Raw genomic sequence first — 19,266 nt, forward strand, 5'->3', positions numbered from 1 at the left:
TTGTCAAGAACAACTTTCTCTTACTAGTTTCAAGCCTGCTACCCATTCCTTTCCTTTGGTGTCCTCTAGTCCTTCTTTATGGGATCTCAGGAAGAACTTTTCTGAATGCACCCTCTCCACCCAACCCCTGCTTTTACAGACTTCTATCCTGTCCCCCCTCCGTTTCCTCTTTTCTAAGCTGAACAGTCCCAGTCTCTGTAGCCTCTCTTCATCTGGGACCTGTTCCCAACCCCTGATCATGTTAGTTGCCCTCCCCTCTCCCAGCCTTTCTCTTCCCCTCTCCCACCTCCTTTTCCCAGTCTCCCCCAGTTTTTTTCAATAAAGACAGAGTCAATGTTGGAAGAAACGTTATCTTTATTTTGTACATCAAGAAGAAGGGGGGCTAGGGAAGGGCAAGTGGAAGGAGGTGAGGGAGGAATGGGGTACGAGCCCCCGATGGGGAGGACTGGGCTGGCTCTGCGGGCTTCTGGGGGTGGAAGCTCTCCTGCAGCCCCCCAATTACTCCCTCTCCCCAGATGGCAGCCTGCGGCAAGTGCAGCCGGGCTGATGGCCGAGTGGTGTGATGTGCCCAGTGTGGGCACTCAGGGCACTCCAAGCCAGAACTTCTTTGCAAGCGGGGCACCCCTTAGAACTGTGTGTCCGGGGTGGGGGTCGGGACCCTTTAAGCGCAGCCCTCGGCTAGCCTGAGACAGTATCTCCATGCTCTAAGTCCTCCTTTTATGCCCTGCCGGCACTGCTTCCGGCCATCCTTAAGCCCTGTTCAGAGTCCACTCAATGTGGACTTACTAGTTCGAACTAGCAAAACGCTAGTTCGAACTAGTTTTTAGTTCTAGATGCGTTAGTTCGAACTAGCTTAGTTCGAATTAACTAATTCGAACTAAGTTAGTTCGAACTAGCGCTGTAGTGTAGACGTACCCTGCGTTATTGATGAAGGTTCTTAGCAGAGACATAACAAACTGCTAGCTTAAAAGTCTCTAGAGTACATCCTTTGTTAGGCTGGTTCAACAAATCCTTCCCAGCCCTTTCTCCATAGCAAAGATGCTTCTGAAGTGAAGAGCAGGATTGAAGACAAATGGAGGAACCTCTAGGGCCCCTTTCAAAATCTTGTTCACAGGGAGAGAAATCCATTGTTTTCCTCTGTGAAGGTACCTCCCAAAATGGAGTCTGTCACATGAGTAAGTCACCTATCCATGTCCTTTATAGGCAAACCAGCCATAGTGCACTTGCTGATCTGCATGTTTGTAGCAGAATTCCTCCATTTTTATTATGCAGAACACACACTTAGCAGCTGTGCTATCTAGAGGCTCTGAACAGCATGTGTGAGGGTCAGCAGCTAACAAATGTGCTACAGTCCTGTACTATAGGCAAGTCCCAATTGTGTTGCAGTCCCACAGCCCATGAAAGCTCATGCCCAAATAAACCTGTTAGTGTTTCATGTATCACAGGACTCCTGGTTGTTTTTGCAGATGCAGCCCTCAGAGACTAATAATCCAGTAATTCACCTTTAGTGATGCTTCCCTCCTCGTTGGGTTCACAGTCCCACAGTAAATATTTTTATTTTATTCTCCCAATGCCAGATCACAAGCAGATGTGTCAGTGATTAATTTGGAATATATAATTGTGTTGTATGCTCATGGGTAGCAGGTTTAAATTAATGGGTAGCAGGTTTAAAACTAATAAAAGGAAGTTCTTCTTCACACAGCGTGTTGTCAACCTGTGGAACTCCTTGCCAGAGGAGGCTGTGAAGGCTAGGACTATAATAGAGTTTAAAGAGAAGCTGGATAAATTCATGGAGGTTAGGTCCATAAAAGGCTATTAGCCAGGGGATAAAATGGTGTCCTTGGCCTCTGTTTGTCAGAGGCTGGAGAGGGATGGCAGGAGACAAACTGCTTGATCATTGTCTTCGGTCCACCCTCTCTGGGGCACCTGGTGCTGGCCACTGTCGGTAGACAGGATACTGGGCTAGATGGACCTTTGGTCTGACCCAGTACGGCTGTTCTTATGTTCTATGTTCATGCTTTTAATGTTCACACAGTGATTTTATGCTAAACAAAATGGAGTCAGTCACCTTAGATCCCAGAGCTCCATCTTGGGCTTTGCCCTCTTCTTCTGGAACATTCCGGGGCAGTTAGGAAAATCTGGTTAGAACCGGATCTCCACCGTGGCCAGAGTTCTGTTCCCCTCAGGTGTCCCGCCAAGAAGGCTGGGAGTGAGGCCACTCACTGCTGTCCCCAGGGGCATTGTTCCAGCTCATAGAGGTTCATTATCAGTGCTGTGGGGGGAAGGGAGCTCTCTCTGCTTAGCAACCCAGGAATGGGACCCTCCCCAAACACCTTAGCTCAGGGGTGTCCAAACTTTTTTCAAAGAGGGCCAGATTTGATGAAGTGAACATGCGTGAGGGCCGACCATTTTGCCTGACATTCTTTGAACCATTAAAATTAAATGCAAATTAACTATTTTATGCAAAGTTTATTGCAAACGGCATACTTTTCATTTCGTCACATGGATGACAAATCTAAACAGGTGTTAAATCACTCTGCCTTTCATATCTGAAGGCCAGATGAAAAAAAAATCCAGGAAGCTGAAATATGTCAGGAACATTGTAAAGTACATTACATATTACTGGTAATAAAGGTTGTCTGTCAACTTTTAAGTTCAAAAAATATGAACAGGAACATAACACCAAGTATACATGTTGTGTCCAAATATATTTATAACTGATTTAGACCAACTGACATTAACTGAGATTTTACAATGTATTCATCTCAATGCATATGGATTCGTTGGGGGCCATAAAAGATAGATATTGCCAAATTACCTGTGGGGCCGTATTAAACCGGAACACGGGCCGCAATTGGCCCGCGGGCCGGACTTTGGACATGCCTGCCTTAGCTGTTCCTTGTGGGAATGAATTAGAACCTGCTGCCTTGCACACAATATGCAGGTGGAGGAGGTGGCAGGGGGAGGAGGGATTGTTATGCTGCTGCTACCAGGGGTAGTGGCCCTACTACTGGCTCTGTGCAGGCCTGGGGCTGTTACATAAAATAACCAGCCATTCTCTGAAGTGTCAAAAATGTGATAGAAAGTGTCAGTTTATTACAAGGGAGATTGTGTCGGGGTAAAATATTTCCCTGAATCCAGCCTCCTCTGGCAGCTCAATCCTACGGTTCAGACAGATCAGCTGCTGCTTCTGGGTGCAGGGCTGAGCTGGACTCTAAACAAACAAATACACACACACGCACCTTCCTTGTCTCCCGCCCTGCTGGGGAGGTGGGGCAGAGCTGGACCATTCAGTAAGAAATGCAAACTCTGTCTACCACAGCCTGTTTTGGCAGCCAAAACACTGAGCTCAACCCATGGTTTGTGGTACCCATATCCCTTATCCCCCCCTGCTCTTCCGTACTACAGGGTTTCCTGCTATGCCCCATCTAGCAGTGTGACTCCCCCTTTCTGTACCCCAGCTGCTGCACCCACATGTGCCCATCAGCGCCTCTTCTTCCCCTCCCTCACATCCACTCTGGTCTCTCCTCCCTGCTCCTTTTGGGCTCTGCACATATTCTGCCCTCCCCACCCACTTCTCCTCTCTATTCCCCTTTGGCTGCAGGAGGCAGTTTGCCCTCCCAAGCGAGGGCAGAGAGAGGGCAGCGGCTTCAGCAGATGTTACTGGGCATGTTCTAGTCACTCCAGTGATGCCACAGCCTCCATTCTCTTGGGGGTGGGGAGGGACTACCTCACACAATGCCACCTCCTCCTCCTTACTCTCTGGTCTGGACAAGCTACTCCCCTATGCCACCTCTTCCCCTCTTCTCCCAGGACAAGGCAGGGAGGACCAGCTGAGGGAAGGGGTATTCCCAGGGGGGTTAAATCTGTTTACCGACTCCTCTCAGCACCCTCCCAGCGGACTCAGGCTATGTCTAGACTACACTCTTTTATCAGAAAAAGCTACATATATTGCACTCCACAATTTGTGTAGCTTTTCCAATTGGTTTTTCGTAAGAGGCTTTTCCGCCATTTGACCCCATGTAGACGGGGCCAAAAGGCGGAGAAGCCTCCTCTTTGAGAGGAGCCTTTATTCCTCTGGAAACAAGGAATAAAGGGTTTCCCAAAAGAGTGTGTCTACTCTTCCACAAAAAAAGCAGAAGAGCAGACACATTCCCTGGATGCAGCAGGGTTTTTCTGGGATACCTCTAGTATCCCGGAAAACCGCCACAGTGTAGACATAGTCTCAGTCTTTCCTCTAACTCTCTCCACTGATCTGTTTCTGGAAGTCAAACAGAGGAATCAGTCAGATGTCTGCTGCAGGAGCAACTGGGGACCCAGGATTCCACAGCCAGAACAGGGCTACTGGGGAGGGTGAAAAATGACCCAAGTTTCCCCAGTGTTGAGCTCTGCCCCTCATGCGCCGATTCTCTCTCACCAGTGAATGTAAGTCTGGATCCAGACATGGCTCATCCTGTTCCTAATTATCCATGGGTATGGTGATCCTAATTTTGGTTCAAAAAATATGGACACATCAGCCACGCCCCTTGACCTCTATCAGCCATGCCTGCATGCCACAAGAAGTCCCACCCTTGGAGGGAGTACTCCTGGAGTCAAGATGGACACATGACCAGAAGTAAAATGACCCCTCTAAGAACTCCTCCCACCATCCTCCTACCAATAAGGATGGTTTGGAGCCCTATAGGATCCCCCCATGCAACTAGCCTGCAATTGCATTAACTCAACTTGCATTGTACTAACTCAGGGGGAGAAGCCAGGGGGTGCCTCTATTTCAGTAGTGCTCAAACTTTTTGGCCCATGAGCCACATGGCTCAATATAAAGCTTTCCATGGACCACCAGTTGCTAATGGAAACTCATCACTAATTACATAATTACACTCAAGCCAGTTTGCTAGTGCTGCAGCTGGGGAGAACAGTTTAATTGAAATTATTAAACAGACTAAGCATTTTAACTTTCTCATGTTAGCTTATTAAACTTCATTTTAAATAAAGTAGAATATTAATTCATGTCCAGCACAAAAGGTTTCAGTGTTTTCTTTATTGGGTTGGGGCCACTGACCCACAGAAAAATCAGCTGGGGACCTTACAACTGAGAAGCAAAAAAAACCTTCAAAAACCCCAACCCTCACTGGTGTGGACCCCAACTGAGACATCTCACTCCCCTGAGCCTCCAGCTCAGGGTGAGGGGGAAGGGTAGGGAGGACTGAGGTTCAAGGCCTCAGACCAGATTTACTTTTCTGGGATTCCGGAGTTAGTGGATTTTATGCCCCCCTTTAGGCTCTGGGGTGGGGACAAAAATGTGGGGGTTCAGTGTGTGGGACATGGTTGCCAGTATGTGGGATAGGCATGGGGTACAGGATCTGGGCAAGAAGTTACCAGGTCTGAGTGGGAGGTAGGGTGCAGAAGCAAGCTGGGGGTAGAGTACCTGCTTAGGAGGGAGGGTACAGAAAGGGGCTTGGGGCAAGGGTGTCTGACCAGGAGGGAGCGTGCAGGAGCAAGGAAGGGTCCTGGAGCAAGCTGCAGATGTGGGGTCTTGGTATGGGGAGGGGAGGGTGTGAGGGTCTGGCCATGAGTGGGCATCTGGCTTCATGCCCTCTTTCAGTGGGGAAAGCCTCTGGACAGCACACTGCCACTACCTCAGCAGGAGGGGAAGGGGGAGGGAGCTCAGCCCCCCTCCCACGCAGCATTGCATTAGCCCAACTTGCATTGCACTAACTTGAGGGGAGAGTCTGGGGATGCCTCTATTTCAGTGGTTCTCAAACGTTGTAGCCCATGAGCTACCAGGCTCAATGTAAACCTTTCCATGGACCACCAGTCGCTAATGGAAACTCACCACTAATTACATAATTACACCCAAGCCATTTTGCTAGTGCAACTGTGAGGCTGCAACAGCAGCTCCCCGCACGGAGGGCAAGTTGATGGTAAAGAAACCACGATCTTCCCTGCCAGACTGGGCTGGCTGCCAGTGGGGTGGGGAGGAGCTGCTGAGTGCCCCAGCCGGGCTACACGCAGCCCCCTGAGGCAGCAGCTCCAAGGTGTGGAAGTCCAGGAACAGCTCTGCCAGGTTTTGCCTTGAGCCCACCTGGCCCCTGGCAGTGGTGGCAGTAGCTGCTGTATTAACAAGCGGCCTGGAGGAGAGGGAGGCAGCACTGCTGGACCAGGAGCCCTGTGCGACACAGGCAGTCCCCTATGGGGGGAGAAGGGAGGGAGTCATGCAGTGCGCGGGCGGTGAAGTGGCTGGAAAATGTGTGCCATTGGAAGCCGCTGTATGATGGGGCTGGCCTGCCCTGCACTGAACAGGGGGGCAGAGAGCCCACCTATTGGGTGGAATATGCCCCTACCCTGCAGCCCTGCTGGGCATGCTCGCAGTGCAGCCCCAATATAAAAGGCTGTTGGGCTGCTCAATTGTGGGTGGCCTCCGGGGAGTGAGGAGCTCCTGTCCAACCTCCAGAGCCACAGCAGGACCTGCTGCCGGAGCAAGAGCCGCCAAGACCGCCATTGCTGCTACCGTCCCCGGGTCAAGCACGCCTGCAATGCCGACTCCAGGGGGCCGCCCGCCCCGCTGTGGAGGACAACCCCTTCGCTGCTGCCCCAGACACCAGACCTGCCAACATCGGGCTGCTGCCAGCCCAGCGTCTGCAGGTGGGGTCTCCGTCGGCCACAGGGCTGGGGTAGGAAGCAACCCTGGGCAAGGGGCAGAGAACCCTGTGGTGGGCTCAGTGTGTTTCAGGGAGAACTCCCCACTGAGCCAGTGGTGGGAACTACCCACCACTAATAGGGCCCTGGGTTGGGGTCCAGTGGAGAAGGAGAGCCCAGACCCCCCTACCCCATCCACCCAGAGCATGGGCCTTGGGGCCCACTTTGACCTTGGACTAGGCCGCTGGGGCTGAGTTTGTGCTGAACTAGGACTCAGGGCCCGCTTTGACTGTGGACTAGGCCGCTGGGCCTACATTGAAAGGGGCCAGACCTAGGGGAGAAGAGGGCGGGACTGGGGAGCCCGCCACATGCTGGCAAAGTAGGAATAAGGGATCTTCTGGGAAAGGGTTCATTTTCCACAAGATCCCGTCTAGACTGGCGTTTTTCTCTGGCAAAACCCCGACCCGGAAAAAAGCGGCAGCCATGTTCATGCAAATGCCACGGGGGATATTTAAATCCTCCGCAGCATTTGCAATTCCGAAGTGTCTCAGTAGCATCCCTTTTACGGAAAAGGGTGCCAATGTAGACACGGCCTAAGTGTGTGTATGTGTGAAGCCTGGCTGGGGGAGGGGTGCAGGTTCTTGGCATCCCCAAAATTTCTGCAAACCTGCCACCCCTGCTTGCAAGGAGTTTTAATGACCAAGTTTGAATTTCAGTTGAACTCTGGGTGGACAGCGAACGAAGCTGCAGCTGCCGGGGATCGGGAGACCACAGCGTCCTGTCATGTGACACATTGAACACCCAGAGAACAGGCTGGATTCTTATCAGTCATGTGGGTTCCCCTCACTCCAGCTACTCCCAGCTCCTTCCAAAAAAGGAAACCCTGGAGCAGGAGGGGCAGCAAACAGCCCTGGTGCCCTGCCCCCACTGCTCAGCGCAGACTCTCCCTGCCACTGCAATTGCCTAAATACTACCCCCTTTTGCCCACTCACTTCCCCCACAGCCCTGAGACACAGTAGCACCCCAGGACCAAACCGGTGATTGGACTGGGAGGGGTTGCAGAATGGGGCCCTATCCGGCTTTCTTATCCCACACGGCCCCACATGCTGTACAGCAGGAGGGGAGGGATTCTGGAGGGGTCTGACCAGAACATATACATGTTCAGAGTGTTCCCACAGGTAAGCAGTGCCCTGGCCTGGCAATTAAGGGAGGGGAGGGGAGAGATGAGGGAGACAGTGGAAGGGGACAGGGCCCGGGCAGGGTTGCTACTGCCTCCCTAAGTGGGAGCTTCACCCCTCTGCCCACACTGGGAATCATGGCTAAAGTTTGCCACCACCACCACCACCAAAATCTGCAACAGCACCTCTGGTTATGGTCCTTATCTAATAGGTGGCAGGTCCCAAGTCACATCCCCTGTACCTCTCATGCACAAGGTTGATTGAGATGGGGGAGAGGGGTGTCTTCCACTGACCAAAGTTCCCAAACCACCTGGCTACAGGTTAGGAGCAAAGGCCTCTCTTTGGATGAACCCCTGCCAGAGGGACACTGGCTGGCCAGCTGCCAGCCACTCATCTTCCCCTGGCTTGTGACTAGCTCCCAGCTCAGACTGGAGAGGGGTGTGTGGACAGGGAGAGGGAAACACATGGCCAGAGGCAGCAACACTGGCCCTGGGGAAACTTACTGCAAAAACATAGGCCCTGAGCTAGAGTTTAGGCTCCTACAAGGAGCATCTGGGAAGACATGTGCTCAGCGGTCACACATTAGTGGGTTAGACACACAAAGCTGCCTGGGGAGCAGGAGATATGCTGTCCCAGCCAGACTTGCAGCAATACTGACCAGATATGATCCTATTCTTTCCCCTCTCTCTTCCAATCTCCCTCCATTCCTGTTTCCCTCCCTCCTTCCCTCTGCCCTGCCCCCTCTTTTCAGTTTCACTTTCATGTTTTGTCCATTCCCTTCCTGCTGCCTCTTCTTTCTTCTTCTCCTTCAGTGTCAGCACAAGCCCGCGCCAGGCAAAGCAGACACACGCCAGATGGCCATAGCCTCCGCAGTGATAGCAGGGGAATTGCAAGATGAAGCCACTTGCTCCATCTGCTTGGAGTATCTGACAGGAGCCAGTAACAATAGACTGTGGGCACAACTTCTGCCGAGGCTGCCTCACCCAGCACTGTGATGAACAAGTCCAAAGATTCGCCCCCCCCCTCCAGTGCAGGACCTCATTCCAGAAAGAGCAGTTCAAACCCAACACCCAGCTGAGCAACATCGTACTGAAGCTCCAGCAGTTGGGACCAAAGCCAGAGGAAGGGTGAACGGAGGGTCTGTATGAGAGACACCAGGAACCTCGCAAACTCTTCTGCCAGGAAGATGGAGCCGCCATTTGTTTGGTGTGTGAGAAATCCCAGGCCCACATGTCCAACACGGTGGTGCCCATCAAGGAGGTTGCTCAGGAGTACAAGGTAGGAGATGCTGCTGACTGTGCCTAATTAAAGCCCTGCTGGCCCCGGGTTTATCCCCCTCCCAATACAGGGACAACGGTTCACAGCTGGCTGCTCTAAGGAAGGCAGCTAAATGAAAAGGGCTGGTTTTCAGAGGGGCAGTGGGAAAAGATCCAGACTTGTTTTGGCCTGACAGTGGAAGTCCCCACACCCTGACAGAGAGAACAGGGCTGGCTGCTCTCTGTGCACCTGTGACCCTGCCACGGGGAGTGGGCAGCAATTAGGGCTAGGTTCAATATCAGGGGGTTCCCTTTCAACAATACATCATGGAATGGGCTCAAGTCCCTACCCAGTAACCCAGACAAATTACACCCCTCCCCTGAGCTGTTCCCTCTAGGGGGTGGACCTGCACAGGGGTACACAAATAATTCTGATCCCACCCATCGCCTCAGCAGAGCCCCACAGCACTCCCCTTCCTGGGATGTGAAAGGTAAACTGCTACTGGCAGTGGGCTTGGTGGGAGAATGGGGGGCCAGGGCCACCTGGTGGCTGCCCAGCTGCTCCTGGGGAAGGGCTGTGAGGCAGGCAGCTGCCCCATGTGCTGGGCCTGGAGCTGGTACCTGGAGCAGCCACCTGCCACGAGGCCACACCCCAGGAGCAACTGGGCAGCCATCATGTGGCCCTGGCCTCCCACTCTCCCACCAAGCCCACTGCCAGCAGAAGTTTACTCCTATCCAGAGAAAGTTCAAATCTGGGGCTACATCTAAACTGCAGCCAGGTGGATGGGATTGAGATAGGGACCATGAGCTGTTCAAACAGGCCTTGCTGCTGAAGTTTGAGTTGACCCCCAAGGCCAACTGGACACCATTCCGGGGCCTGCACAAGTCCCCTGGCACCACCTACAAGGAGGTGGCCTACCTGCTGGAGGAATATCTCCACAAGTGGGGGAAGGAGGCCAGGGCCACCACTGCCGATGACGTGTACAACCTGATGGGACTGGAGTAGTTATATGACATTTGCCCCCCATACCTCAAGGTGTGGTTGGCTGACCAGAAGCTCAAAGACTGGATGAGTTTGTGGCCAGCAGATCAGGGACAGTTGGGAGACCCACACCAGAGTCCCAGAAGGGGAGTCACCCAGAGACCCATCAAAAGTGTGACTCCAGGAAACCTGGCCCAGAGTGCCAGGCCAGGACAACCCCACCATGGGACTCAAGAGACCTGAAAGGCAACTTATGTGGCCAAAAAAGGCGCAAGATGGCACAATCCCAGAGGGTGAAGGAGATGGCAGCCAGACAGGGTACCAGGAGCATCAACTGGTCCTGCCTAGAGATGGGGGCTGGACTTGATGACCTTCTGAGGTCTTTTCCAGCTCTATGATTCTATGATCTGGCAGGGAGAGCACCCGGAGGATGGCCCAGCCCAGTGGGATGCAGTTAACTGGGCTATACCAAGGAGAAGAGACTGGCAGGGCAGGCCATCGGGAGAGGGCAAAGCACCAGCCCTAGAGTGGCCATATTCAATCTGCAGATCATCACGTCATCCCCATTGAGGTGGGGGAAAGGAGTGTCCAGGAGTTCTGGGACAGGGGGATGGAGATGACACTGGCATGGCCTGAGGTGATGGGCCTACCCTAACCCTTGATGCCTACCTAACCCTGAGGGGAGTATTCGGAACCCTGGTGAAAGTCCCTGTAGCGAGGATAAATCTGAAATGGGGGGGACAAGGGGGGGCTCAAAGAGGTGGAGGTGCATGATCAGCTGCCCACAGGGGTGCTAATGAGAAAATCTGGAGGACTGGCCAGAAAGCTCTCAGAATACTCATGTCCTCACATGGAGCCAGAGTCAGCAATGGGTGCAAGACGCCCCAGGCTGTGTCCAGACTGAAGGGTTTTTTTAAAAAAAAGTAGCCTTTTTTCGAAAAAACTTCCACGAGGAAGAACGCCTTTTTCGACGGAGATCCGTCGAAAATAAGTGAGTGTGGACGCGGGGAGGCCATTTTTTCGAAAATAATGGCCTCCAGGAAGAAGCCCTGGTGGACAATCTGGGGCATGCCTTGCATGTCTCTGGTTCCTGTCTGCAGCCATTTGTTAAAGGGACAGGCACCCTCACAGCCACTTGTGGCAGCAAAGCAGCCAGAGCACACGGCTGGTTAAGTGCAGCATGTCCCAGCCCCAAGACCCTCCTGGCCTTTCTAGCGAGCCTTCTGGGGACCCCAACCAGGGGCTCCAAATGCTGGGCACCGGCATGGTCTGGGCCAGAGCTCAAGACCCTTCTCGAGCTCTGGGGAGAAGAGGAGGCCTTACAAGCCCTAAAAAGCAGGCGGCGGCATGGCAGAGGCCCTGGCCCAGAGAGGACACTACCCCCGCACCCAGGACCAGGTGTGCTCCAAAGTTAAGGAGCTGCGCCAAGGGTATGTGAAGGTCAGGGAGGATAGCTCCCATTCTGGAGCAGCCCCTCACTCCTGCCCCTATTATTCTGAGCTGGACCAGATCCTGGGTGGTGGTGAAGCACGCACACCGCGGCATCTCGTCCAGCCTGGCTTGGCGGACCCTGTGGTAGATGCGCCAGAGCAGGACCCAGAGCAGTCTGGAGATGGGGACATGGTGCCAGAGGAAGACAGTGAGGAGACGGTGACCCTGACCCTGGAGCCAGTCACACAGACCCCAGAGGCATCCCAGGTGTCATCTGATGCCGGAGATGAAGCAGCAGGTGAGTGCAGTGAGGTTGTGTAACACCCGGGGGGGGGGGGGGAGGTAGGTGGGTGCACAGTGGGTGATGCACAAGGGAAACCTGTGAAAGCGAAAGCAACGAGGAGCTCTCCAATCTGGAGCTCTCCAATCTGGAGTCTCTCATAAAACACCAACCTTCTGCACAAGTGGACTTTACTAAAATAAGACAGGAGATCTACATTACACACTTCACTTCTCTACAGAGGAAAAAGGACTGTAAGCTGTCTAAAATCCTACCTGCCACATGGGGCCACAACAATGGTACCCCTAACTCACCCAGCAATATCATCAATCTCTCCAACTACACACTCAGCTCGACAGAAGAATCTGTTCTATCTCGGGGACTCTCTTTTTGCCCCGCCACCCCCACTAACATGATTCAGTTCTGCGGTGATCTGGAAGCCTACTTTCGCCATCTCCGTCTCAAGGAATACTTCCAACATGACACTGAACAGTGCACTGACACACAGATACCTTCCCACCAACAGCACAAGAAGAAGAACTCCACATGGACTCCTCCTGAGGACCGAAATGGCAGTCTGGACCTCTACATAGAATGCTTCCGCCGACGTGCACAGGCAGAAATTGTGGAAAAACAGCATCGCTTGCCTGGTAACCTCAGTTGTGCAGAACGCAATGCCATCCACAGCCTCCGGAACAACTCTGACATTATAATCAAAGAGGCTGACAAAGGAGGTGCTGTTGTCATCATGAACAGGCCTGACTACCTAAAGTAGGCTGCCAGACAACTCTCCAATACCAAATTCTACAGGCCTCTTTCCTCAGATCCCACTAAGGAATACACTCAGAAACTGCACAATCTGCTCAGGACACTCCCTAAACAAACACAGGAACAAATCAACACACCTTTAGAGCCCCGACCAGGGTTGTTCTATCTATTACCCAAGATCCACAAACCTGGAAATCCTGGACGCCCCATCATCTTGGGCATTGGCACTCTTACTGACGGACTGTCTGGCTATGTGGACTCTCTGCTCAGACCCTACGCCACCAGCACTCCCAGTTACCTTCGTGACACTACGGATTTCCTGAGAAAATTACAATGCATAGGTGATCTTCCAGAAAACACCATCCTAGCCACCATCGATGTAGAGGCTCTCTACACAAACATCCCACATGCAGATGGAGTACAAGCTGTCAGGAACAGTATTCCTGATGATGCCACAGCACAACTGGTGGCTGAACTCTGTGAATTTATCCTCACACACAACTATTTCAGATTTGGTGACAACATATACCTCCAGACCAGTGGCACTGCTATGGGCACCCGCATGGCCCCACAATACGCCAACATTTTTATGGCTGACCTGGAACAACGCTTCCTCAGCTCTCATCCACTTACACCCCTTCTCTACCTACGCTACATCGATGACATCTTCATCATCTGGATCCATGGGAAGGAGACTCTGGAAGAATTTCACCATGATTTCAACAGCTTCCACCCCACCACCAACCTCAGCATGGACCAATCTACACGGGAGGTCCATTTCCTGGACACCACGATACAAATAAGTGACGGTCATATCAATACCACCCTATACCGAAAACCTACCGACCACTATACTTACCTGCATGCCTCCAGTTTCCATCCCAGACACACCACACGATCCATTGTTTACAGCCAAGCACTGAGGTACAACCGCATATGCTCCAACCCCTCAGACAGAGACCTACACCTACAAGATCTTCAACAAGCGTTCTGTAAACTGCGATACCCACACGAGGAAGTGAGGAGACAGATTGACAGAGCCAGACGTGTACCCAGAAGCCTCCTGCTACGGGATAAGCCCAAGAAAGAAACCAACAGAACACCACTGGCCATCACCTACAGTCCCCAGCTAAAACCTCTCCAACGCATCATTAGTGATCTACAACCCATCCTGGACAATGATCCCTCGCTTTCACAGGCCTTGGGAGGTAGGCCGGTCCTTGCCCACAGACAACCTGCCAACCTGAAGCATATTCTCACCAGCAACTACACACCGCACCATAACAACTCGAATTCAGGAACCAATCCTTGCAACAAACCTCGGTGCCAACTCTGCCCACATATATACACCAGCAACACCATCACAGGACCTAACCAGATCAGCCATACTGTCACTGGTACATTCTCCTGCACATCTACCAACGTAATATATGCCATCATGTGCCAACAATGCCCCACTGCTATATACATCGGCCAAACTGGACAGTCCCTACGTAAAAGAATCAAAGGACACAAATCTGATATTAGGAATGGCAACATACAAAAACCTGTAGGGGAACATTTCAATCTTCCTGGACACACAATTGCAGATCTAAAAGTAGCCATCCTGCAGCAAAAAAATTTCAGGACCAGACTTCAAAGAGAAACTGCTGAGCTACAGTTCATCTTTAAGTTTGACACAATCAACTCTGGATTAAACAAAGACTGTGAATGGCTTGCTAACTACAAAAGCAGAATTCACATCCTCCTTGATTGGATCCACCTCGTCATCTCCATCCTGATCCTGGCCTGCATATTTATTCCTGCCTCTGGAAATTTCCACTACCTGCATCTGACGAAGTGGGTCTTTGACCACGAAAGCTTATGCTCCTACACTTCAGTTAGTCTATAAGGTGCCACAGGACTCCTCGTCGCTTTCGCAGATTCAGACTAACACAGCTACCCCTCTGATAAGGGAAACCTGTGATGCTCAGGCTGATGCCCAGGTCACACACCGTGTTACCTTCAGAATGTCTGATTCCCCTGTCTCAAGGAAAGGGCATGCCCTTTTGGACAGCTGTTGCACACATGACTGATTGTGATAGAAATGTAGCCGTGTTAGTCTGATCTGAGGAAGTGGGTCTGGCCCACAAAAGCTCATCCCCTAATAAACCATCCTGTTAGTATTTTAAGTGTTACATAGTCCAATTTTTTTATGACTGATTGTGTCTTCCTCTTTTCCTCCACAGCCGGACCAGCCGTGCAAGACGACTGCAGCACCCCACCCCGCCTCCATCTCGGGGACATGGGAGCCGCAGACACAGGCGTGTGTATGCAGACATCATGAGGCAGCATGTGGAAGCCGTGCAAGAGCTCAACACCATCCTGCGAGAGAGGGTGGAGGCAGAGGATCAGTGGCATGACCGGCTGATGGAGGAGCTGGTCCAGCAGCGCACGTCCTTGTGTGCCACTGTCAGGGAGGTCTGCGGCTTGCCTGCTCCTGTGCCTGGTCCTGCTCCTCCAGCACCCCATGACCCCGCCCCACCAAACCCCCCTTCCACAGCAGCATCCCTTTCCCCCCATGGACCTCCCTCTTCCCCAGCCCCTCTCTCCCCCTGGCCCTCCTCTCTGCCAGGCCTCCCAGTCCCAAGAGCACCTACCCTCTGTTGTCCAGCCAACAGACAGTCACCCCACCTGATCCCGTGGCCATGGTGGACCCCGAACACAAGGCCCAAGCAGGAGACTGATGCAATCTGACCCCCTTCCTCCCTCCAGGTTTCAATCACCCCAGTTAAATAACAAGGATTGTGTTCAAGAAAATGTTTATTGTACATAGTTTGGCATGAAAGTATATTTTCTACATAAAAAATGAACAAAAGCTTTCTTATGTTTGCAACAGTGAGTGAGTGATATTTAAAAAATAAACCTGAATTTATTCTTTTGAGACAAACCCTGGTGTTTATTATTTCTCCAAACTGGGTCAGGAGATGGGTTGTGGAGGGAAGCTTTTATTGGGCCAGGGCCCAGTCTCCAGGCAGAAGCCCCTCAGTAGAGTCAGTGGCCTCCACTTGAGAATTGCTCCTGTAGGGCCTCCTGTATGCAAACAACAGACTGGTGAGCCTGGCGGATGGCAGCTGGGCAAAGTGCCTCTCCTGACCATCAGCACCTTTACCCCACCCTGGTAGGAAGGCCTCCCCTTTCCTCTCCACCAGGTTATGGAGAACACAACACACGGCCACCATCTCAGGGATGTTGCTCTCCCCCATGTCTAGCCGTGTGAGCAAGCACCGGAATCTCCCTTTTAAACATCCTAATGCACATTCTACCTGGTTACGAGCCCAGTTAAGGTGAGCATTAAACTGCTCCTTGCTCACATCCAGGTGGCCGGTGTAGGGCTTCATCAGCCATGGCATCAGGGGTTAGGCGGCATCAGCCACTATGCACACCGGCATGAGCACATCCCCAACCGCAAAGTCGTGATGCGGGAAAAATGTTCCTGCCTGAAGCCTCCGGTAGAGGTACGAGTTCCTGAAGATGTGGCCGCCCTGACCACTCAACACAAATGTCAGAAAACTGGCCATGATGGTCGATCAGGGCCTGGAGGACCATAGAAAAGTAGCCCTTTCTGTTAATGAATTGGGCTGCTCGATGATGCGGTGCACAGATTGGAATGTGTGTCCCATCGAGCGCTCCTCCACAATTTGGGAAGCCAAGGGCAGCAAAGCCGGCCATGACGCTGTCCAGATCTGCTAGACAGACGAGCCTGTTCAGCAGCTCAGAACTGATGGCCCTCACCACCTGCAGAAAGAGACAGACAACAAAATTTTAGAAGGGGTGCCTTATCTCTTAGGAGGAGAACCCACCACCCACCTTCCCTCTCAAACACCCTGGGAATCCCCTCCTCAAAACTCCCCCCCATTTTCCATTAAAAGCATTTTCGGAACAGAGCATCTAGATTGGCACGGACGCCTTTCCGCAAAAGTGCTTTTGCGGAAAGGCGTCCATGCCAATCTAGATGCGCTTTTCTGCAAAAAAGCCCCGTTTGCCATTTTCGTGATGGAGGCTTTTTTGCGGAAAACAAATCTGAGCTGTCTACACTGGCCCTTTTGCACAAAAGTTTTGCGCAAAAGGACTTTTGCCCGAATGGGAGCAGCATAGTATTTTTGCAAGAACACTGACAATCTTACATGAGATCGTCAGTGTTTTTGCGGAAATTCAAGCGGCCAGTGTAGACAGCTGGCAAGTTTTTCCGGAAAAGCAGCTGATTTTCCAGAAAATCGTGCCAGTCTAGACATAGCCAAGGGGTTTTACCCTTTTGGGCTGCCTTTTCCCCTCTCTGCAGCAGCTCCCTGGCCTGACCCTGTCATAGTAAAGAAAATATTCTTTTGCTTGGAGAATAGATCTCTCTCCTTTCATTGATTGCCCTGTTGAAATGAATGAGGTGTAAATGAGACTGAAAGGTGAGCACCTCCAGCAGCAGTTGCAATGGTGGAGAGAGGCTAGGAGCCAGATACAAGACAATACCTGTGAAGTGAAAAGAAGACTGGACATACAGACGCCTTGGGAGTCAAGCAGCAAGTGCCTGTCCTTGAAAGAACTCTCTTTGAAGCATTAAAAAGGTGAGGTGATGACTAACTGGCTGCACAAGAAGGATAAATATGAGGCATCTTGTAGAGGGACCCAGGGTTTTTGTCTTGTCAACATTGGAGCATTGATCCGGATCTGCAGAAGCCTGGCTCCACCCCTTCCCCATCTAATGCACCTGGCCAATGTAGTTAGGGGGAGCAACTATTGGTAACAACGAGTGTGCTTGTGTGTGTGTGTGTGTACACAAGAACATGAATGTAATGTATCATATGCATATGATAAAGTATTGATTAGTCTATGTATGTTCAATAAATGCAGTGTGTTACCCTATCCCCTAAAAAAGACCCTGTGTGCTTCTTTTAAGACCAACAGCCACTCCTAGGTGCCCAGGCCTGGTGCATCATTTCCCCGGGTTACTGAGTGACTGGCTGGAGCCAGTTCTGTATTGTCTCCTTCAACAACAAAACTGAACAAATGGATCTTGTGCCAACCTGGCTGTATGCTGGACTAGTGCTGTGTGCACCACGGAGTTTCCTGCATGGTGCCCACACAGGAGAGGAGAGGGGCAGTTTGAGTCACCCAGCTTTGCCCCTTCTGAAAAATAGGATGTCTTCCCAGTTCATGACAAGGACAAGTGTGGAAATGGAGCCTCTAACTGACCTGTTGGGTCACAGCCACTGTAACAACTTTGAGTGAGACCAGAGCAATGAGTGGTAGTTTTCCTGGAGAGAATCATGCTGTTCTCCCTGACACAGGATCAAACTCAAACCACAACAGTGAGAGTACTGTAGCCTAGCCACTAGACCAGCATTTCTCAACCAATGGTACAACTACCCTTAGGGGTACTTGAGAGAAGTCTGGGGAGTATTTCAACACAACTGAAACTCAGAAAAAATGGATTTTTTTGTATTAATTTTTACAATGCTTTATTATTTTTGTACTTCTTACACCCAAAATTTCATCACCCATCTTGCTACAATTAAATTGTTTAAACAAATGTGTTGCAATAGTAGAAAAAAATGGTGTGTCTGAAAACTGTAGGTACTGGGGGTACTTTAATATTTTTTTTAAAAGGGGGTACTTCATAAAAACAGATTGAGAAACACCGTACTAGACTGCCAGGAATGCAACAACAGCTCAGCTATACAAACCTTTCACAGGGCACTGTCTGTCCACTTGAGGACGTGGGTCCATTCTCCCTGGTTCAGAGGGGACAAGAACAGAAACCAAACAGAACATCAGAACAGCCAGACTGGGCCATGCCAGGCATCCATCTAATCCAGGATCCTGTCTCATGACAGCAGCCAATTCCATTGCCCCAGAGGGGATCATGAGAACAGACAACTGTCGAGTGATCCTACCCCCATCACCCATTCCCAGCTTCTGGCAAACCCCAGCTAGGGACACCTTTCCTGCCTTCACGTTGTCCCCAATGGGGTAACCTGACAGCCCAACTTCTTGATGCCACAGTGCCTACCCCAATGAACCCAATATAGGCAGGCTCCCCAACCCAAGCCATAGAGGGAGGCTCAATAGTCACCCCCTCAGCCTAACGCAGAGACTTAAAGAGCAGGCCTGGGCCATGTAAGGCCGGCTACTCAGTTCTTCCCTCTCTCTTCCCCCAGCAATCACCATGGTGCAAAGCACAGAGAGATGGGGAGGCAAGGCAACATGTGGGGCTCTGTGGTGTAATGACAAGCATGTTGGCCTTCTAAACTGTGGTGCTCAGTGTGAACCACACCAATCATTCAAAGGTTGTGGGTTCAAATCCCACCACTAGCCCAGCACACAAGCAGATCGGCACATTTTTGTTACTACCCCAGAGCCTAAGGAGGTCCACAAAATCTACTAACTCTGGAACCCCAGGAAAGCAAATTTGGCCTATGGAAAACCCTGAACCTCAGTACTCTCCATCCCTTCCCCTCACCCTGTGAGTGCCAAATGAGTGAGGTGTCTCATTTGGGGGCCACATCATTGGGAGTTTTGGGAGGAGTTTTTTTGCTTCTCACTTCTGTGTTCCCTGATTTTTCTGTGGCTTAGTGGCCCGGAACCCCAAAAAAGGTTCTCCATGCCTGCAATAAAGAAAACATTGAATTTCTTTGTGTTGGACACAAATTCATATTTTACTTTATTAAAAATGAAGTTTGATCAACCAACTTGAGAAAGTTA

The 19,266-nt window shown here is 51.4% G+C and overlaps 2 protein-coding genes across 2 annotated transcripts in view; one reads left to right on the plus strand and one right to left on the minus strand.

The window, feature by feature from the left end:
* Positions 1 to 9,745: 9,745 nt before the first annotated feature.
* Positions 9,746 to 15,296, plus strand: LOC149522258 (uncharacterized). Its single transcript, XM_089771195.1, has 2 exons — positions 9,746 to 11,781; positions 14,760 to 15,296. Exons 1-2 carry the CDS (start codon positions 11,400 to 11,402, stop codon positions 14,855 to 14,857), a joined length of 480 nt encoding a protein of 159 aa, XP_089627321.1. The 5' UTR covers positions 9,746 to 11,399; the 3' UTR covers positions 14,858 to 15,296.
* Positions 15,297 to 16,170: 874 nt separating this feature from the next.
* Positions 16,171 to 19,266, minus strand: part of LOC142818222 (uncharacterized) — a 49,145-nt gene continuing 46,049 nt past the window's right edge. The window contains 2 exon segments of the mRNA XM_089771520.1: positions 16,171 to 16,308; positions 18,249 to 18,296. Coding sequence (XP_089627646.1) covers positions 16,286 to 16,308; positions 18,249 to 18,296 — 71 coding nt within the window. The 3' untranslated portion in view covers positions 16,171 to 16,285.

Source organism: Pelodiscus sinensis, chromosome 19, assembly GCF_052426305.1.
Source record: "Pelodiscus sinensis isolate ZL-2025 chromosome 19, ASM5242630v1, whole genome shotgun sequence".
Classification (NCBI taxonomy): domain Eukaryota; kingdom Metazoa; phylum Chordata; order Testudines; family Trionychidae; genus Pelodiscus; species Pelodiscus sinensis.

Bases quoted from the DNA above. Each gene is read 5' to 3' on its own strand.
- LOC149522258 (XM_089771195.1), top strand. From the start codon at position 11,400: ATGGCAGAGGCCCTGGCCCAGAGAGGACACTACCCCCGCACCCAGGAC. The intron at 11,782-14,759 runs GTGAGTGCAGTG...TTTCCTCCACAG, and splicing joins TGCCGGAGATGAAGCAGCAG to CCGGACCAGCCGTGCAAGAC.